At 35.8% G+C, this 21,878-nt stretch overlaps 1 protein-coding gene across 1 annotated transcript; it reads right to left on the bottom strand.

Moving 5' to 3' along the window:
- Nucleotides 1–249: 249 nt before the first annotated feature.
- On the bottom strand, nt 250–1,723 carry LOC149188557 (chitinase 1-like). Its single transcript, XM_089413043.1, has 3 exons — nt 1,065–1,723; nt 804–960; nt 250–721 (listed from the first exon to the last, which is right to left on the bottom strand). The coding sequence occupies exons 1-3, from the start codon at nt 1,690–1,692 to the stop codon at nt 349–351; spliced, it is 1,158 nt and encodes a 385-aa protein (XP_089269169.1). The 5' UTR covers nt 1,693–1,723; the 3' UTR covers nt 250–348.
- Between the last annotated feature and the right edge of the window lie 20,155 nt (nt 1,724–21,878).

Here is a 21,878-nt window from a genome sequence, read left to right as displayed (position 1 = left end):
TAGGGAGAAGGGGTGCTTATATCAATGGACCTTATTATTCCATATTTTATTGGGGTTGTCTACCGAGCTACCCAGACCTGAATTGGGTGCACCATCAAAAACTCCTCGACTACCCAGAATATCCGGCAGTAATCAGAATTTCCTAAATTTCTGCAAAATTTTATTCAAAATTTAATCGGATTTTCCATTATTTTCTGAGAAAATTTGCAGTCTCACTGGACTTCGCAAATATTTTTATTTAGTGGCCTCTGGCCTACATAAAACGCTTTCTGCCCATATCCATGGACCTTATTCCTTAGTTTCATACTCATACGCCTGTGGCCGATTTTCGACAATGTGAAGTTGAGATTAGGATCCGTAATTCGTTTGATTGTTGCAGTCCAAGTTGGCTCCATAGCTGACGCCAAGAATGTCACAATATCGCTTGTAGAAGCCGATGCGATCCTGCTGCCTCGAGTCGGTTCCTTTCCCGCATTCTAGCCCACCGTTGACGATGTTCGTCACCACTCCATAGCCGGGTACCCTGCCGGCGGCGCTGTCGCTGCTGGACGGAGTCCATTTCCCGGTCAGGACGTCGTGGCAGGAAGGCTTTGGAGATTGCGCGGTCATCCAGAACCAGATTGCCGTCTTGAAAGAAACTGTGGCATCGCTAGCAACAATGTCGGGGTTGTTTATGCCATCGAATCCGATTGCCTTCCCGGCCGGTCCATAGTTGTAGTTCCTGAAAAGCCCAAAGCAAATCAATACGAACATGAAGGTCCATTAAAATAATTAGTAAGAAGATATAAGTATAAATGACTGACCATTGTAACTGAATAGGTCCTCGCCCGTAGTAGCTCTTTCCAGATACGCAGGGCCATTGGGAGGATGCCTGGCAGTACACCGCGGGAGGATTTCCCTGCTCCTCTTTGTAGCAGTAACCCCAAGCATACGGGCCATCTGGGGCTGACTGCCACCCGCCTGTTTAAACCCAGTTTTCTTTTTATATAATTTCGTCGCTAACTACAGTGAAGTGAAAATCCGATCAGATAATTAATGAATGGTTAGGGAAGTGTAAATATTACCAGTGGTTTCGTGGGAGGTTTGGCCTAAGAAAGCAGCGAGCTCTCTTTTGTTAGTAGTGACATCACCAGAGGTGCCGAAGCCGGGGAAAGCATTGGCAGCCGCTATGAAGGCAGCGTATGAGTAGAATCCATTGGCTTTGCAACTGCTGTCATCTTTGTATTTCAACAGTTGATTGAAAAGATCTTCGGTAATCATGGATACAACTCGGTTTCCGCTGGGAGTGGCCTTGGTGGGGGTAGGCGGTGGTGGGGTGCGTGTGGGAGTCGAACCTCCTCCCAACAGTTGATTGAAAAAATCTTCAGTAACGATTGATGCAACTCCCTGACCACAATGGGCCGGCGTGTTTCCACACAATCCCCATTCGCTGCAACACAGCCCTCCAGAGCAAAGCGCTCCACCTGCTTGCTGTCCGCAATCCTCCGCGGAAACAGAAGGCAAACCCATGATCATCGCCATTGCACTGAAGATTACTAATGTCGTCGCAAGGAGAATCGAGCTCAGTTTCCCTATAGTCCCCGCCATCTTTAGCCTGCAAATGTTTGCAAACTCTTGTAATAATTGAAGCCCCTGACCCCTCCTTTTACAGCAAAATTTCCCTCGACAAGCAGGGGGGCCAATTACTGCCATTCAACTGATCTTATCGAAAGAAAGACTAAACTCTTCTCGATTGAAACCTCCAGCAGTGCATATTGAATTTGGTACGAACTTATGTGTTGAGGATTATGCTTTTTAGTTGCTTTTTGGAACGAGGCCATGGAAAATAAAGTTATCAACAGTTTAACGCGTTTTTCCTTTCATTCATTGACTGGTGCGTCACCGACTTTGAGATCATTGAATAAGTGGACGTAGATGGCCCACTCTGTGTTAAAGGTGGGCGACGGCGGCTTATTCACGCAGCTGACTTATTTGTGTCAATTCCCTCCAATTACGGAGGTACATGTCACAAAATCTATATCCCCGATGAATTGAAATTCTAACAAAAAAAAGACGATAATTCATTATTATTGGAGGGTCAGTCAGAGCGAAGTTCTTTATATGGCCTATTTGTAAATACTTATTCCTTGGTTATTAGTGGTATTTTAATATTTCTATATTTTCCATTGATATAAATTGATACACTTATGGCTGGGTTATTAATCTCTCTATATTATAGGCTTTGAACTATATTAATTTTATTTTTGATTACATATTTTTAGATCATACCATAATATATGACTTATGATATAAATAAACAATAACAATAAAAATTCAATTATTTCTTGAAATTTTAATAGGAAAATTAAGTTTGAAAATGTATAATATGTACTATTGTTACCAATGTATCATTTTCATTGAAATTTAGAATATTAACTTTTAAATTATTTTTTAATTTAATTTAATATTAGTTTGAAATTAGTATTACTCCATAAATATTAGATGTTTGAGGAGTACCATTCATATATAGGCATATTTGGGATCATTCAAATTTTCATAAAATTTTATATTTTATTTTTTGATAAATTACGACTAATATATGTTTTCTATTACTTCAACACTGTCTTTTAGTGTACTATTTCATGTTTTGTACAACTTCACCACTTAGCTTTAATGCATTGTTTCACTAATCACTACTTCACATAATATTTTTTCACCCAACACATGTCTAATTGAGAGTTTTAATATTTGTTTGTTATAATGCACAATAGTAGTGCAATAAACAAAAGACTAAAGTCCATTGTACCAGAAAATAATTGACCTTGACTTCCTGACTTGTGAACTTGTTTCATAGAAGAAAAATATGTAAATAAATTAGTTCATAAATTCTAAATTCTTAGTTCACTAGTAAACTTAACATAAAACTTTAAATTCGTTAGATTGTGGGATGCACTAAAGTGGATTGGAATGGCTTCCAATGTGACTATTAGATCAAATGCTAATGGTGCCTCTCAAACTAGTGGATATGGATTTGGAACTACAACTTATACTGGTATAGAGGCATAAGGATATCGGATAAGAAGAAAATCCAAATGAAATGGCTTGCTCTATTATGAGGCTTTAAGGTAAGCTGCTTTTTCCACCTTCTATGCTATAGGCCTAAAGTAGGGTACAAATAAACTTTCATGTAGGTTTTTGACATGATGGGCTTAGCTCCTGATATATCTAGGGAATTTTTTACTAATCTAATTAGTGGCTCGAAATCTTGGTTCCAACGTGTTCTCTTCATAACAACACGGTAATGACAATTAGAACATGATAGGATCTTTTGTTGGATTTGTTGTGGCTTAATGTTTGTGTGAAAGAATTGGAACATATTCTTCTACCATGTCCAAAACTATCATTGATGCTAATGTTATTGAAATTGGTGCTTAAACTATTGGGTTGAAGGTAAAGGTCTAGGGATAATGACCAACTAAGAATTGAAAATGGTGAATATGAAACACATTAGCTAACTAGATAGAGTACTCACTAAACCACTGGTTAAGTTAAGTCAATTCCCTTCCTGCAACGTCAATTTGACTGTTGTGTAGAATGATGGGCTAAATTCGAGATAAAATATTATGTTAGAATCCACGCCCTTTATTCCAGCTCTGAAATGCCCTCCCTAAAGAAACGAGACAAGACATGACTTCCTAGATACAATAAGCTAAGTTTGTTTCCCAACCCACTTAAGGAGAAGTTGTCCTCTATCATCATATTATAGGAATTTAAGTAAATCTACCATCATTTGTAACATATGCATCATAGACAAAGTCCTAAAGCATTAGATAAAAAAAAAAAATCATGCACTACATTTGGTAAAATATCTCTAGTTGATATTTATGCAATAAACTAATTTAGACACTATATAATTGTTCGTTGTTATTTATGCAATAAACAAATTTAGACACTATATAACCGGCTACCAAGTCTTTTTGTACACTGATCACTTTGCCATTCGATATTTAGCTAATAAAGCTATAAAAAATGGTCGAGTAACACTCTGGCTATTTCTTTTGCATGAGTTCTACATTACTATTAAAGATCGTCCGAGGAAGGAAAACCCAGTTGCTGATTTTCTATCTTGAATCCCAAAGGTGAATGATCCACTAGCGACAGATGACCAATTTTCGGATGAACACCTGTTTGCCATGGCAGTCAAGATGCCATGGTACACAGATGTGGAAAATTATCTCGCAGTAAGGAAGCTACCTAAACATTTGATGACAAGGGAAAGAAAACTGATCGTTCAGCGCAGCACCCGGTTCTCTTGGATAGGCAGATATCTTTTTCATACAGGGGCCGACATGTGTATACGTAGATGTATCCGCGAGGACGAGATCCATGACATTCTTAAGGCTTTCCATGACGAGCCATGCGGGGGACATTTCGCAGATCGAAGGATAGGACATAAGGTATTACAAATGTGTTATTATTGGCCCACTATTTTTAAAGATGTTAAGAAATATGCCTAGGCCTGCGATAGTTGCCAAAGGATGGGCTAGCCTAGCCAATCTGATGAAATGCCTCTGCAGCCCCAATTAGTTATAGAGCCCTTTGAGTGTTGGGAATTGGACTTCGTGGTTCCATTCCATCTGCCATCCAATCAAAAGGCCTACATATTGGTAGCCATAGATTATGTTACAAAATGGGTGGAAACAATAGATTTAGCAAGAGCCACAGAGGAAGCAGTGATTAACTTCCTTTTTGGGCTATTTGTGTGGTATGGATTACCGCAAGAAGTGATCACAGATAGGGGAAAGAAATTCACAATGCACAAGATTACTGCCACTCTCAGAAACCATCATATTACACACAAGATCACTTCCCCATATCACTCGCAGGTGAACGGGAAGGTCGAAAGCACCAATAAGGTTATAGAAGCAATTCTAACCAAGACAGTCTCAACACAACGACGAGATTGGGCTGCTAGACTGCCAGAGGCCTTGTGGGCATATGGTACGACTTGGAGGAATACTACTGGATACTCTCCATACCAGCTTGTGCTCGGTAAAGAACTAATTTTTCCAATCGAATTTGAAATAAAGACTCTAAGAACAACCAAGGAAGTGGGGTTGGATTTAACAGAAGCCCAAACCAAGCGACTTTAGCATATCAATGAACTAGATGAGGCTCGACTGCTTGCTTTGCAACGAAATGCAATAATTCAGCAACAAAGGGCAAAATTGCATGACAACCTTATCAAGAAGAAAACATTTCAAAAAGGGGATTGGGCACTTCTGTATGATTCCAGATTCCAGGACTTCTAGGGAAAGTTGCAAACAAGATGGCTTGGCCCTTACAAGATTCAAGAAGTGCATAATAATGGTACTCTTACCTTGACTACCATTGACGGATCTGACCACTCTTTTAAGGTAAACGAGCATCGAGTGCACCTGTATCATCAACTGCTTACTAAGGAGTCTTTCTGCGAGTAGGTACGCGAGGACCCCTCCATGCAAATTTTAGCTGCAGGGACTGAGGACCCAATAAATTTTTCTTCAAAAAATTGAAATTTCTTGAGAAATTGTAAATAATGTACATATCCTTTTTAATTGAGATTAGGCATTACCATGTAAATATGAATTTTTTAGGGATGTTTCACAAAGTTTGGAAGTTTTTTTCCTCTTTTTGTTTTTGTTCCTCTTTTGGTCTTTTTCCAAATCTAAATCTCCCTTGATACCAAGAAATTTAATGTTTAAATCCTTTACCAATTCGAGACCCAACAATAGAGCTTCATACTTAGCTACATTTTTGGTAGCTTCAAATTCCAATCTATAGGCAAATTTGAAAGTATGACCAAGGGGAGATTTTAACACAATGCAAACACCTTTGCCATGTCTAGAAGCTACACCATCAAAATACATATACCATACTTGATTCTTTAAATCAACAATCTTTTCATCCATGGGAACTACGAAGTTAGACAAAATAGCATAATTCCCAAGGCTAGGTTGTTCTATTATAATATCATTATGAGGCCTCTTAGGGTCTTCCACGTGAAATATTCTTTCAAGATCCCTATCAAGCCTTATAAAACCATTTCCTCCCAGAGAAGGAATAGTAGCATAATTCCAATTCATTTGAATACTCCCTCCCATATGAGAAGCCCACTTTCTCGAAAGAAACATACCCCAAGCGTGAGGCACATCAATCACAATGATGTCTATGGAAATCATTATATTAGGATAAATAGACAAATACACTTATAAACCCTTAATTAAACCATGCACTTCATCTGTCTTAGAATCCATGGTGCAAATGTTGTGATAAGGTCTAGAAATCCTTAAGTTGAGTTGTTCCATGACCCTTTTGGTCATGACACACACTAATGCACCAGAATCCAACATGCAGTTTTACAATTGAAAACCATTAATAAGTAAAGTAATATGGAATGGTTGATGATATTTATTATCTAGTTCCATAATTTTCAAATACACTGGAGCATCTTGATAACCAACTTCAGGAGCCTTTTCATGAAAAACATCACCACGAGGAGAATCAATAGCCTTCAATAACTTAGCCTTCTGGGAGGGAATATTTATTATCTCTATGACAGAAACCAAGGTCTTAGCATTATTAATTCAACCTCCCAAATCAATATTCAATCCAGAGTTAGAATTCAAACCAGGGTTAGAAACTCTGGGAGTAATCTGATTTTCACATTGCTCCTTATTTCTCTATCGATAAGTTAATCCTTTATCTCAAGAATTCTCCAAGATTTGTTCTGAAGAAGGCTTTTCACCAAATAGCTCAGACATCATGTCCTTCTCATCATTAAAGGTATTTATACTATAAGAAGATTGAATTTTTTTCACATCATGACTGTTTTCGACAATTTCCATCCATTCTTCCATGGATAAGTGATGCTCATCACCAACAATATTAATTTGATTACTTTCCCCAATCATTCCACCATCCATAATTCTCTTTATAGTAGGAAAAGTAGCCTCATCACTAAGGGCATCACAAGCTCTACAATAAGGAGGAGCTTCTTCTACAACATGAGCAGACTCAAGTGGATTTGGTGGTCTCTGCTCATTTGATGGGCCCCTCTTTTGCCAAGCATTATTATTTCAATTCTTCCTAGGTTTGATGTTTTGTGCTTGCGATCTTTCCTTTTGAACCAACCTCGCTTCCATAGCACTGATTTCTTTAGCATGATTTGACATCATTTTTTCTTGATTAATTTCCATGTTCTTAATCATTTGGGTCAATTATTTAATAGGATCACAATCAACCTCTTTAATTTCTTTTCCTTTAGAATCAAGATATTTACTTGGACCCCTATCAAAACCTGGAATCTTAGATTTCCCAAACGCTTTCCTACATTGTTCCATTTCTTCAGCCAAAGTCTGCGCAACCCTATAATCATTAGGTTTAGCGCGTCTCAGCTCATAAGATGTATCATTGTTAAATGCATTGAGATAATATTCCAAAAGAGACTTATCAATAGGTTTATGATCTTGAGGTAAATCTCTAACAATACCATTAAATATTTTATTAAATTCTTCCACAATCTCATTTTCATTCTTCTTAATGGTGCTGATAGCTCTAAGTAAGTGCCTTTCTTCCTTTTTATCTCCAAATTATCCTTAAAAGTAGTAATAATCGATTGCAATGAATCAAATGAATTATCATGCTTTTCTGTAAACCAATCCAAAGCATATTCTTCCAAAGAAAGGACAAAAAGGCTCATCTTCACATCTTCATGATTATAGTCAGGACCTCTAGAATATTTTCCCAACCAAGACATAAAATCTTTGAGATGATCTTTAACACTAACCGCATTATTTCCTTGAAAAGATGGCAACTTTTCAAGACCATTATCTAGAAAATCATGCGAATAACCTTGAATGTTAGCAAAGTTACAAGGGGAAAACAAGTCCATGACATCCTATTCAACCGTATCAAGGAAAATAAAATGGATATCAGGGATAGCTTCCTGTCCAATATTATCAAGGAATCTACGAGAAAGAAGGTTGTTTAATCAAACTCTAAGAGCCCTTTTAGGTTCTGGAGTGGGATTATACAAAAGACTTGGATTCCTTCTAGTAGAGATCCTTGCAGAAAATGTAACAAGTGGAATCGCCACTTGAACAAGAACCTAACTCTAAAAACCCAATATGCTAAGAATCTAAATTTAGTGAATAAACTGAGTCAAATTAAACTTATCCCCGACAACGACACCAAAAAAATGTTGTTGCCTAATATGTACACCTAAGTGCGTGAAAAGTTTCTAACCCCGAAGGAATAATCTTTAAGGCACAACCCTCAGAGTAGGGGTTTTCACATATTCCCTACTCACTAGGTTTAAGCTCTCTCCTAAATAAGCTAAGGGGGGTAGTCCCTAAGGATAGTTATAAAGGGAAAACTTGTTGCAACAACAAGTCTAGGAGACTAAGGGCAAGGAAATTCTTTATCTAAGCAACTTGGGTAAAATTATTTAGCAAGATTGATTACTAAAACAGAAATATAAATATTTAACAGGACAATCCAAATAAAATGAATAAGACAATGACTAGATTAACAATGATAAACCAGTGCCTTATAACAATGCCTAGAAGAGATTCAACACTCGCAAGATATTTCAAGTTAGAAGATAAATAATACTACAATACAAGTATTAGTATAGGAAATGGCACAATATTAAAAGATGAGCAGAAAATCTACCTTGCAAGAAACAATGATAAACCAATGCCTTATAACAACGCTTAGAAGAGATTCAACACTCGCAAGATATTTCAAGTCAGAAGATAAATAATACTACAATACTAGTATTAGTATAGGAAATGGCACAATATTAAAAGATGAGTAGAAAATCTACCTTGCAAGAATAAAAGAAACTTGTAGTGTGTTTTTCTAAAGAGATGCTCCAATAAATGTAAAAATATCAATGGACGATGATCAAGGAAATTAAATGACAATACAAGAGCAGTAATATAGAATTGCAAGTAAAGATAGAGTGCTCACAAAATAACAATATGCCAAATTAGGCAAATCCAGATAAGTGAATGCAAACTAAGCTAGGTGGAATGTAAAGTCTAACTCATAATGCAAATATTGATGCAAGATTTCAATGGACTACAATGATAACAATGTTTCTTGAAGGAAATTGAAATGTCAATAAACTTGTAATCACAAAGGAGTTAAATGCTTCAAAGCACATGGTTACTTGTTAATGACCATGATTAATGAAACAACAAAGACAATGCTGACTTAAAGAAAAACTCAGAATGCTTTTAAGAAGCACTAGCTGAAGATGTTCTTCACTTAGCTTAGATAATGGAACAAGTGAAATATTATATGATGTAAACAAAAGTAAATTATGGCAGATGATATTTCTAACAGGAAATTAAGGAAATCATCACTTTGATCTACAATTGCATCTGAAATAGAGACAAGAAATATTCCAAGCACTTAGATGCAAATATTGAAGTTAGAACTAGCATGCTAAATAGATGAGATGCCAACTTAGTGAGTTACAAAACCAAACAGAATATCTCCCTTTTAAACAAGAAGAAACAGGATGTCAAGGGATGAAGATCCCAAGCTCCCCAAGAAAAAGATAAACTTTTATTAATGGGAATTACACTGGAAAAAGAGCCCTTTGATAGATTAAATGGCTCTTCACCTCAAGGAGTTTTAGAATAGAGATAATTTCTTTACAAAAGCAACAACCTCCTCAAGACAGGCAAATCCACATATGATAGTTGTAAATACTTAAGCATTTGGATATGCAACAAGGTGACTGCAAAGGACAGGTTCTTGACTTAAATAAGAGTATGTGATCTTTTCAATGAACCAGTCCCAAATCAAATATTGTCTCTGTTGCAAAGACAGTTGCCACTTGTAATGTATATCCCTTGCCAAACAAATGTTATCCTTTGAAGAAACTGTGAACAAAGGACAAGTTTCAAATTTATTATTCCAGTTCAAGTGGTGATTAATATTCCAGGTTTCAAAATACTTCAAAGAGTTCAACCTCCCTACAACAGATAGGCTTTCTTGCACCACTGATACTTCACTGCTAACTGTATGCCAAGTTCTTGTTTACACCAATGTGTGAAATCTGAGTTATATTAAGATATTTAAGAGAAAATATATTAAGTTTCAAAGGTGTGAAATCTTATGACCAAGGCGTGCATGAGGTAAAAGATTAAACTTTGAGCAACAACCAGAATGAAATAGCCCCCCCTTTTATTAGAACCACTCTCAGCCCTGTGAAGAAAACACTCTGAAATTTATGTCAAATTAAAATGAAAAAAACCTCCTAAAATCATTTGTGAAGCTCTGCAATTACAGAAATGGTTAGACAATGGAATTGAGTTACTTCAGCTGTCCAAAAAATGCTTCAAAGCTCAGCGGCTATAATAATAATAATAATAATAAATCAATAATGGCTCATCCTGTTAAACTCGCAATGTCAACAATATAAATTTATGCTTGAAAAAATTCCTAGATCCTTATTTTGTAAAAAGACAAAGCTTAGCCCAACAAAATTTATAGTGAAAAATAACTAGCTATGACATTGGATCAGATTTGAAACTAAAATTTCAAGTGAGAGAAAATATGTTTAGATTGAAGGTTTATGACCCTTTGTAAAAATTATACCATTGGCTAAATACACAGGCCCTGAAGCTCCTCACACTAGGAAGAAGACAACTCCCTTTGGACTTTTTGAGATTTGATGAAGGAGGGCTTTAAAAGTTGCCACTTTAACTTTAAGCTCCAGGTACATGAAAAGACTCCTAAAATGCAAAGAGTTGAAACCTTAAAATCGTTTGCACCAGGTGATATGGAAGTTCTATGCTCATAGCAAGATCCAAAGCTTTTCCAGATATATATAAAATAAAAAATAAAAATAAAAAAATAAAAATAAAAATAAAAATAAAAAAACAACAACAACAACAACAAAAACAACAACAACAACAAAAATAGGAGCTAGATCAGCCAATTATATGCCAAAAACAAACTTTGTTAATATTTATATGAATTTTCCGCAAAATAAATCATTGAATATTCAAACAGTGAATGTGCTCTAAATTCTTGTAGCTATATCCACCAAAAGAAAAATTAACCAAAATGAAAGAAAAACACAATCCTGAAAAAATCAACTTCTCTACTGCAAAGTTTTCTTGATACCAGAGATATGTCTCTTAATGAACAAGTCACCGTTTATAGTCTTGCCAATCGACTTTCTGTGAGCACCAGGTATTGGAGGAAATTTTAAGATCACATCTAGTAGAAAGAGGTTAGTTTGGAGAAGTCCTAAACCTTGAAAAAGAACACAATTAAGTCAACAAAATTTTAGTGGAGAAACCCTTTTAAAATTTTTGTGATTCCCTGTTAAGTTAGGCAACAAATGAAATTCAAGCCCTTAATGCATGCAACCTAGCCCAATTTAACCACACAAAAAAATTGAATTAAATATTACTAAGGAAATTCTCGGTAATTTCTTACGGTTTCAAGATTCGAACTCCACAAATTTACTGCAGACATTGCCCAAAAAAAAATTGATTTAATGTCCCTATAGCCCTGGGAAATTATCAATGGTTGATATCGGAAGTTTTGTAGAAATCCCCTTTGCAGCCTGGCTTTAGAAGGCAGAATTTGCTTGAGATCCTTAAAAGCCAACAACTTCACAAATTAATTTTAAAATCCATAGAAAATTTTCAAATAAATGCTTAGACCAAGCTTCAAATCATACAGCGTCCAAGAAAGATAAGTTCTGAAGTCTAACAACCCACAAAAAATGTATAGCGTAAGGCCTCAAACCCTAGTCATTTAGACTGGGGTGAGGACTGAGCCCTTCCTACTCGTTTTCTTTAAAACCCTTCAAAGAATATGATGAAATACACCTTCTCGAGAAGACAATAAATAAAACCCTTCCCAAGAATTATTCAGTGACAATAATGCAAGGATTAGATAGATGGTAAAGGAAGAAGGCCTCTCAGGACTGTGGCCGTGAAAATAATGATGTTGAGGCTCAGACCTGGGCCTCTGAGGATTTGCAGCCCTAGGAGAAAAGCTCAGAGACCCTTACGCAGACCTGCAAAAAAAATAAAAATATTTTTGAACCCTTTTCTCCTTCTCGGAACTGCAAGAGACACAAAAAAAACACAAAAAAAGACCATGGATGGCTGAGGTTATAAATAAATACATACAAAGTTTTCCATAGTGCTAACTTATTAAATAATATGATTTTCAATTAATGCTCATTAAAAATGAAATTTGATCATTTTCCCTTTTTCCTTTTTTCGTTTTTAGTTTTTTTGTGTTTTTGTTTTTTTATATAAGAAAAAACCTAAAAAATAAAAATAATTATTTAATAAAGAATATAATTTAAAATTTAAATTCATTTGCAAAAGAAAAGTTTATTTACATATTTATATAAATACAAACTCTAAAGAAAAAACTAGATACTTTTCATTAATAGCTCTTTGATTCAAATAAGTAAATAAATGAATGATTTTCTTAAAGCCCAAGCCAAGAAACCCTGCAATAAATTTGATAGATAAATCCTTCTGGTAAAATAGAATGAACTATCCTACTTAATCACTCAAGAGTTGGTTAACTTAAGAAAAAGCATCCCCTTACACTTGAGATCTGTTTCAATTGAATATTTTCTACACACCTCAAAAATATTTTGTTAGCTTCAGATGAAACATGCAAAATATAATGGAAGAAAATTCTAGCAACTTAAACAAAAGCACACTAGCCACTTCCAATCCTAAAATATTTTCCAGATCTAATTACCAGTGTAAGATAGATATACACTACTTAATTCTATGTAAGCAAATGAAGTAACAAATAAACTCACTAGTAGAAAATTAAGCTCAAGAATTCATTACAATATCATAAGAGAAGAGCCACAATATTTCACCCCAAAGACTTGTGTATTATTATTTCAAAATAGAGAGAGCTTCAAGACCAGAAAGCTAGAGAACAACATCCAGAGATGATACAATGAGGAGCATATGCTTCCTTATATAGAAAAAAATGAGAGCTCTAGAGCCTTCCAAGTGAATAATGGCTAGTTCCATGAAGGTGCACCATTAAATGCTTGATCCATGTCAAAATGATCTCCACCGTTGATTGCTCGAGAAAAAAACTGAATTCCTTGATGCTGTGTTTTTCTTGGTCCCAAAAATATTTTTTTCCGACATTTTCTCCTAAAAAATCCTCCGTTCTCTTAACTAACTTGGCCGATAAATTCGATTTTCATTAAAAAATCATATTTTTTAGGAATTAATTCCTTTTTTCTATGCCAAAAATATTTTCTTGAAATTTTTCTTGTTTGATTTGTGGAGATTCCCTTCTTGAAAACTGCACATTCACTTTTTTAATATTTTTCACTTGGAGAGAATTTATTTTTTTCTCATTTTTATTTTCTGATCAAATTTTAGCTAATTATTTAACCATTTTTTGTCGGAAAACCAAAAATAAAAATCAAATAATTTTATGGCTTATAATTTTAATTTATTTTGGCCAAAAAAAATTAATTAATTGATACTAAAGGGTATTAATAATTTATTCCACCCTTAAATATTTAGACCATGGTGTCTAAATATGAGGGACGATGCACCAAAATATTTTTACATCAAGATATTATAACTAACAAGGGGAAAACACCTTTAGACATAGACCCTTAATAATTTACCCAATTCTGTGACCAATATGATCTAGTAAACCAAGTGACTTGTAACAAAATTATTTAGCCAACTAAAATAAATTATTCCCAAATCACTTTTACTAAAGACTCGACTAGAACACTAAGACTCACCTACGACCTTGACGATAAATTCCACCCTAGATTTGGGGTGAGGCTAGAGGGAAAAACTCTACCAACCATTCATGTTTAAAAACACAGATGAATCAGTGAGATGAAAATAATCGCCAAAATAATAGACTTACCTAGGGTGTTACATACGTATATGGTTTTACTAGAATCATCTACATTACAAACATTGCAGAATGGGTTTATAACTCTAATAGACTGATGACTAATGAATCCTAAATATTTGATTTCTTAAATGTGAAGGAATTGATTTGCTAAAATGTGCACTGCTATAGGGTAGTTGACATAGAGTGGTCAACAATGGTTTTAACCCTTGCACAATCGAAGTGCCCTAGAGGGTTTTCAGGGTGTTAAATCCATATATATAGTAAAAAAAACCAGTTTAAATACCACAAATTAAGATTTCACCTAAAAAATGTCCGCTAGAATTTATTGAAATCACAAGTTTGATGGGTAACCCCTGCACAATCGAAGTTCCCTAGGGTTTTTGAAGGTGTTGAATCCATATATACAGTGGAAAAACTAGTTTAAATACCACAATTTAAGATTTCACCTCAAATTTTTCAGTAGGATTCCCGCACCGGAATGTTCAAAAAGTCGCAGTAAAGACAACTCCAATATAAAAATAGGTTTTATTTATTTACTATACATCTAGTTTATTTATATTTTTATTTATTTACCATAGTTCTAGAGTAAATATAGAAAAATGTTCTATTTATTTATCATGGTTTTTTTTAGTGTTTGTAAACCTCTTTATATTTTAAATTTATATTATTTTTATACATAATAATAATACTTATATTGATTTTTAAATAGGGTCAACATTAGATTAAAAATGTCAGATTTACGTTTACATGATTATTTGTTTCCGTGAGATCTACCACCTTACCCCGATACTGGGTTATTGAGCACCTCTCGGCACAAAAATAAATAACAACTTTTTCTAATTTTTATTATTTTTTAAAGAAATGTTATCATTTTAATACATTAGATTGTATTTTTATGGAGCTCATGCATCCATGTATCACCTATTTATTGAAATTATATCTTAGTATCGGGAGATCAACATATTTAGTTGTGGTGAATTCTTTTGTTGATCACAAAGGAGATACATCCTCTTGGTGTTTGGATTTACAAATAATACTTACCAATCCTCTATGGCTTTGCATGCAAATATTCTAACCTCTCACTCCACTTGGTTGTACTTTCCATTATTGCTTGCATCTATGAATATTACCTTCATGTCTTCCTTATGTTTATTTAATATTAAAAATAAGAATATGCACAAGGGATCAAATCTATTCAATACCAATTCCTTATTATAGAAAAAACAATCCTACATAAAAAGTAGTATTCATTTTTTACCACCATCATTATTCAACCCCACTTATGGCCCCTTTTCATAATGCCCCATGTGCAAAGAATATAACACATACCCAACAAAAGTGAAATGTTAAAAAATGACAAAATAAAAAGAAGAAATATTATAAACTTGTATAATAATATTAAAAAGCATATTCAATGAATACAGCCACCTTTATTAAAAGATTAAATCAACCAAAAACGCTATAAAAAATTGATATAAAATTAAAATTAAAATTATAAAAATTCAATAGGTTTGAACTTCTAAAAATGTTCATAAGCTTAAAGTCAACACCAAAATAACACGTGGTCAAATGGGTAAACGTAAACTAATACATACCTCCTGCCTCCGGACAGATAAAAAAACATTAAAATTAAAATAGCTCCTTTTAAAATTAAACATATTAACAACACTAAAAAGACCACTGATAAGTAGAAAGTTTTGCGAGAAAGTTGGAATCAAGCCTGACGAAGTGGGCGAATAATCGAATTGAATTGTGAATTGGAATCAAGGCTGATTGAAGTGGGCGAATGATCGAATTGAATTGTGAACGATCGAAGGGGATGGAAAGCTCCGCTTGTAGGGTCAGTTAGAACTTGCAACTTGTAAACCGACCGTTTGCTAGGCCTACCCGAACATGCAAGCATGTTACTGTACATGAATACAAATTTTGAACCACCAAAATTTTATTATTTATTTTATTACGAAATGTGCGAGGCCTATTTTTTATTTTTTATAAAGCACATGTTTAGAGTCTTATATACGAATTATATTCATCTTTTCGCGTGCAATTTTTTACAGTCAATCATTATAACGGACAAGAAATTTTATTATTTATTTTATGACGATATGTGTGAAGGGTTATTCTTTTATAAGTCACAAGAAATTTTATTATTTATTTTTTGACGATATGTGTGAAGGGTCATTTTTTTATAAGCCACAAAAAATTTTATTATTTATTTTATGACGATTTGTGTGAAGGGTTATTTTTTTATAAACCACATGCTTAGAGTTTTATATACCAATTATATTCAAATTTTCTGTGCAAATTTCTATAATCAATCATCGTCATGCACAAAAATTTGGATTTGTGGAGTGCCATAAAGAACGCACAACGACGCTCCAAAACTCTTAGCAGATTTTATTTCATACTTATAACTAATTTTAGGATTTGTTTTTAGTGTATTTTTTTAGAGTTTTTCAGTTAAGTTCTAAAATTTAGCAAGAATTTATTGAAATCACAAATTTAATAGGTAATCTCTGCACAATCTAAATGTCCGAGGGTTTTTGAGAATGTTAAATTCATATATACAATCAAAAAACTAATTTACATAACACAAATCAAAATTTCACCTCAAATCTTTCGACCAAATTTTAAAAATTTCAAAAAATCCAACTAAAAACAACTCCTTAATTTTATATTTGAACATACTCCTTAATTTTATATTTGAACATAATGAAACCATATACATAGACAATTTATTCTTCACATTATTGCAGATTATAATGCATTAACTCAATCTAATCAAAATTGATTTATGAGATCGAGTTTGAATTTTCAGATATTTTAATGTTTATTTTAAAAAATTACTATCTTGCGTAGACACTTTTTTTTTTTTTTTTTTTTTTCAAAAGGTGGAAAAACCTATCAAACTCAGTTTTGTCAAACCAACATTGATGACAGCCATCTCTGGCTGCTATCAGCGAATGTCAGTTGACACATCACTGTTATCAAGGAAAACCACGCCACCTGAAATAACCCGCTGGTGGTCCGTAAGGGAGCAGGCTATCACTCCTGCCAGATGCCTCTGGGTCTTGGGCCGTTAACCTGTTTCCTTACGTCCGAGGAAGACGAGCTCTTAGCCAAGCAGAAGCAGTTTTAGGACGTACTCCAGGCCCGGCGTAGACACTTTCTTATATCTCTGGTCGATTACATTTTATACTTACAATTAATTTTATATTTAAAATTTAAAGGCAATGAAACCATATCCATGGACAATTTGTTCCAGTCGTTATTGCATATTATAACGCATTAACTTAATCTAATTAAAATTGATTTATGGAATCGAGTTTGAATTTCCAGATATTTTAAATTTTTTGAAAGGTTATTATATTAGAGAGACACTTTCTTATATCTCTATAATTTAATGGACTAATGATTTCTTAAATTTTGTTAAATTAATAAATTCACGTTATTATAAATATTTTAAAATTAATTTACTTTTATATATTTATGTATTTTTATTTTTAAAATAATAATAATAATAATAATATAATATTTATTTCAAATAATTAAAATTAGTTTATGTTTATTTTAATTTTGTATTTAACAAGAGTTAATAAGGATTAATTTTTTTTTTTTCACTTTTAACTCTTGGTAGATCTAGAGTTAAGATGGATCTATATTGCTATATTTTACTATTTTAAATAAGTTATATCTATATTGCTATATTTTACTATTTTAAATAGGTTATATTTATATTGCTATATTTTACTATTTTAAATAGGTTATATTTAGCATACATAACATGGGTTCACATAAATCTAGAGCTCAAAAACCATTACATTACATCACAACATTTGTACCATACTGGGTTGGAGAGAGCCTCTAGACATAACTATTTGCATCTCGATAGATTTGATCCCAATTTGAGCTTAAGATAAATCTAGGGCCTTTAATAGACTATATTCAACATAAAAACCATGCGTCAATACCATGAGTTCTCATAAGTTTGGAACTCAAAAACCACCAGTAATTATCCAACAAAAATTAATAAAAATAATAATATCTATATTTAGGCTTTTGTGATCCATATCTTGAATAATTTGTCAACATGTTTTGAACCCATGGAGAATGAGATATTGGCATTAGATTAAATAAAGAGAGTGATGTAAAAACAATTAATTCTAACAGCTAAAATATAATGATTAATTTTGAATAAATAAATTTTATTTATTAACAAGGCATATTTTAATAAATTAAATCATAAACTGAACTAGACTAGCTACTACAAAACAAGAGAGAAGAGATGGCGATGGTGCTCCTCCGGGCTTCTTACCCTAGCTGTGAATTTGATTACGATTAACTGGAGGCTTCGTAATCCCCCTGGCTCCCTCTGCTACTAGCTGCCCCTGCCTGCACCTGCTTCTGCAAACCGGTGGTTACGGTCTCCATTCCTAGGCTTAACATGGAGGATATGGACTTGGAACCAGTTAACTACTCACTGGACCCATTCCTGGATCAACCCATTTTCTGTTGCCCTAACCTTAATCTGGCATTCATTTCCCCCGTAGCTCTGTCATGCTCGAACTCGACGGTGTTTGTCTCCCTCCACGAGCTATCTGCTTCCACCCTCCACATCGCTACCCTCTCCATTGACTCCCCAACCCTTGACTGCCCCTCGCTCTCTCCCGAAACCCTAAATCTCTTGGCTGCCTACTCATCCCCATCCTTCGATCCCTCGCCCCCTGTGGATCACCTCTTCCTCGCTAACCATTCCTCCTCCCCAGTCCTTGAAAATCCTGCGGTACCAATGACTCAGGCCTTCAGTCACGGCACTCCCAACAGCTTCACGGCGACACACACTACGGCCCCTCTATGAAGATGTTTTGAAACTCCTGTAATCAGGGTAAGGACCGCGGCTCAACATACTCAGCAAGAAAACCTGAGTCCTTTGGATCAACTGCAGGACCACCCAATAGCCCCGAAAACAGGGAAAAGGAAAGTTAAGTGTGTAAAAGCCTCAGGGAAGGACATCACCATCAAATTTGGGGATGGATTCACCATGGGAGAAGTAGCAGACACAACAAGCAAAGTTCTGGTGGGTAGGGTTCGTTGAAGAACCTATTCAGCAGAACGTCTGGGTTATGGTTGAAAGAAATTTGGGGGAAAATCTTCATACAACTACCCGAGGTACAAATCCTACCACAACGATGGTTCTCACTCCACTTCGCTCTGGAAGAATATACAAACATGGCACTCACCTGGTATTGGCACATCAAAATGGAACCGATCCTTCTAAAACGATGGAGCCATCTGTTTGATCCAGAAAGAGAAAAGATCAGAGCTGGACCCCTTTGGGTGTGTTTACCTGGTTTGTCCCTTCAATACTGGTCAGAAGAGGTATTCGTGTGAATTGGAAACTCTCTAGTCACATTTCTGGACTACGCTAGATCTACCATTCAATCTAAAAATCACACTCTATCCTGCATCCTAGTGCACCCGGATACTCAGGAAGGCTTGGAGGAGAATGTTACTCTACAATGGCAAAATTTTACAAGGATTCAAATCCTAGATTACAAGGTTGTGCCATTCAGATGCCGTCGTTGTCACAAAGTCGAGCATCTCTACACAGAATGCCCCACGGTGCAAAAACCCCTTAAACACCATTGGAAAAAGAGGGCGAGATGGGCAAGACCACCTCAGTCACCCCCGAGAAGACAACGCTAGCAACATTTCTTTGCCTGGGAAGGCGACCTCAATTCAACAAGCTCAACAGCCTTCTCACAGCTCCTTAGACCACCATCACTGTCGTTGACTCGAGCTAGGGCAGCAGTTGAAGCTGCACGTACCTCAGGTATTCCTCTCCTACCACCCCCTATTTTTTCTTCTACTTTTACATACCCTACACTCCATTTGCATAATGCATTAGTATTAGATCAAACCGCCATCCTCCCCCCCAACCCCTACCCCCTCATCTCCCATTAGTCTGTATTTTCTACTACCTCCCCGTCTTTCCCTTTGGAGGCACTCTTTAGTCCGCCCCCTACATCATATGCCCCTCCCCACTCATACAATTTGCACCCTCGTTCCCTCTCATCTAAATCCCCCTCACATCACTCTGGCCTGGGCCTATCCATTCCCTTGTTACCCCTCAAACCACCCCGTGGTTACAAATCCTTCCTCTCGCATGTTATCCTTCGGGCAAGGGCCGAGGTGGCCTTTGGTAGGAAAAATTCTTTGGACCAGGTTCTTAGATCAGCGAACAACCATGACATTTTACCTCCAAGAAGTGGCTATCCTTCAACTACAGGAGCATGGCTAGCTCGCCCAAAAAACTAGCCCTCTGAAGGCTTTTTGAATCCGAGCTTGTTGACATCATTTTCCTTCAAGAAACCCTTGGTGAAGTGAATCACATTACCTGTATCCCGGGAAATCTGAAACCAGGTTGGACCTTCCTCTCCCTCGATGCAGTCAGGAGATCTGGTGGTTTGGCTCTGGGATTTAACCCTCGTTCCATCAATCTAAAATCTACTTGGGGAGGGCATGGTTTCATTGGGATAGATATTTTCTCTATTGATCTGGGTATGAACCTCCGAGTCATCAACGTATATGGGCCTTGCCAGGGGCAGGAGGCCTTCTGGAATCAGCTCCTAAATCTCTCCATCACTTTGTCTGAAAACATCATTATTGGTGGAGATCTAAAATTTTCCATCGGATTTAGCGAGTCTTGGGGTTCATCTGCACAGATTGACCCACTCTCTGATACCATGGAAAACCTTTTGGAATGGGCCCTACTAACTGATATCCCCATGACTAGACCATTGCCCACATGGAGGAACAAGAGAGTTGGGGAGGCGGCCTTAGCCAGAAGGGTGGACATATTTTTAATCAAGACCCCGCTGCTATAGCGTTTATCCCTCTACAGGCAATGGGTCGACTCAGGTGATATCTCATATCACTCCCCTATCTACTTGGAAATCACTGGACCCCCTAAAAAGCCCAAGGCACCTTTCAAATTTAACTCAACTTGGCTTCAGGACCCCTCTTACTCCAAACTAATCTTCAATTTTTGGCTGGCAAACCCTCCCACAAGGGGTCACGCTCGAGCTTAAGGATTTTGCTATAATCTCTATGAGCTCAAGGATTAACTATTCAGTGGGCAAAGGAGAAAACCCTAAGGGTTGACAACACCCTCACCATAGTCGAGTCCTCATTGGATATTCTATTGGATGACCAGAATAGGGGTTTCATTTCTGCAGAATCCAACATCCACCTTATTGAATTAGAAAACTAGAGAACCAAAATCCCAGAGGAAAAAGAGGAGTCATGGCACCTTAAGAGTAGAGTGCGCTAGCTAAAAGCTGGAGATGAGAACACGAGCTTCTTTTAGAATTATGCGAATGGGCGGAAGGTATCAAACACCATATAGAATATGCCCACTCAGGATGGTGGCATAGCTAATACTTTCAACCATCTCTCTCAACTGGGAATCTCTCACTTCCAACATCTATACAAAGAAACCCGACTGCAAATCTAGCAGATATAATTTGATTCGTAGGGAATTTCCCAAGGTTTGTAGATTTGGACATTGTAGAAGAACTAACGATACCTGTCTCCATAGAAGAACTTGAAGGGACTCTGAAATGGTTTAAAAAATTCAAAATCCCTCGACCAGACGGATAGACTATTGAATTCTATCTAGATTTTTATGAGCTTATAGGGAATGATCTCCTCAATGTAGTCGAAGAATGCAGGATCACAGGAAAAATGTATGAGGCCATCAATTCTACCTTTGTTGCCTTGATCCCTAAATTTAACATCCCTTCATCATTCAATGATTTTCTTCCAATCTCTCTGTGTAATACCCTATACAAAATCATTGCGAAGATTATTGCAAATAGGCTCCATCCCATCCTCTCTCACCATATCTCCCCTGAGAAATTTGCTTTCCTACAAGACTGCCAGATCCA

Source organism: Pinus tabuliformis, chromosome 3_1 (genome assembly GCF_031772625.1).
Source record: "Pinus tabuliformis cultivar Carrire ecotype Pingquan chromosome 3_1, CPIR1, whole genome shotgun sequence".
NCBI classification, from domain to species: Eukaryota; Viridiplantae; Streptophyta; class Pinopsida; order Pinales; family Pinaceae; genus Pinus; species Pinus tabuliformis.
Note: the sequence above shows the minus strand (reverse complement) of the source record. Positions and strands in the feature narration are given on the sequence as shown.

Excerpts from the sequence above, each read along its gene's own strand:
- LOC149188557 (XM_089413043.1), bottom strand. The coding sequence starts at position 1,692 with ATGGCAGTAATTGGCCCCCCTGCTTGTCGAGGGAAATTTTGCTGTAAA. Across the intron at positions 961-1,064 it reads AACCTCCCACGAAACCACTG|GCGGGTGGCAGTCAGCCCCA; the intron begins GTAATATTTACA and ends GGGTTTAAACAG. Across the intron at positions 722-803 it reads GGACCTATTCAGTTACAATG|GAACTACAACTATGGACCGG; the intron begins GTCAGTCATTTA and ends TGGGCTTTTCAG.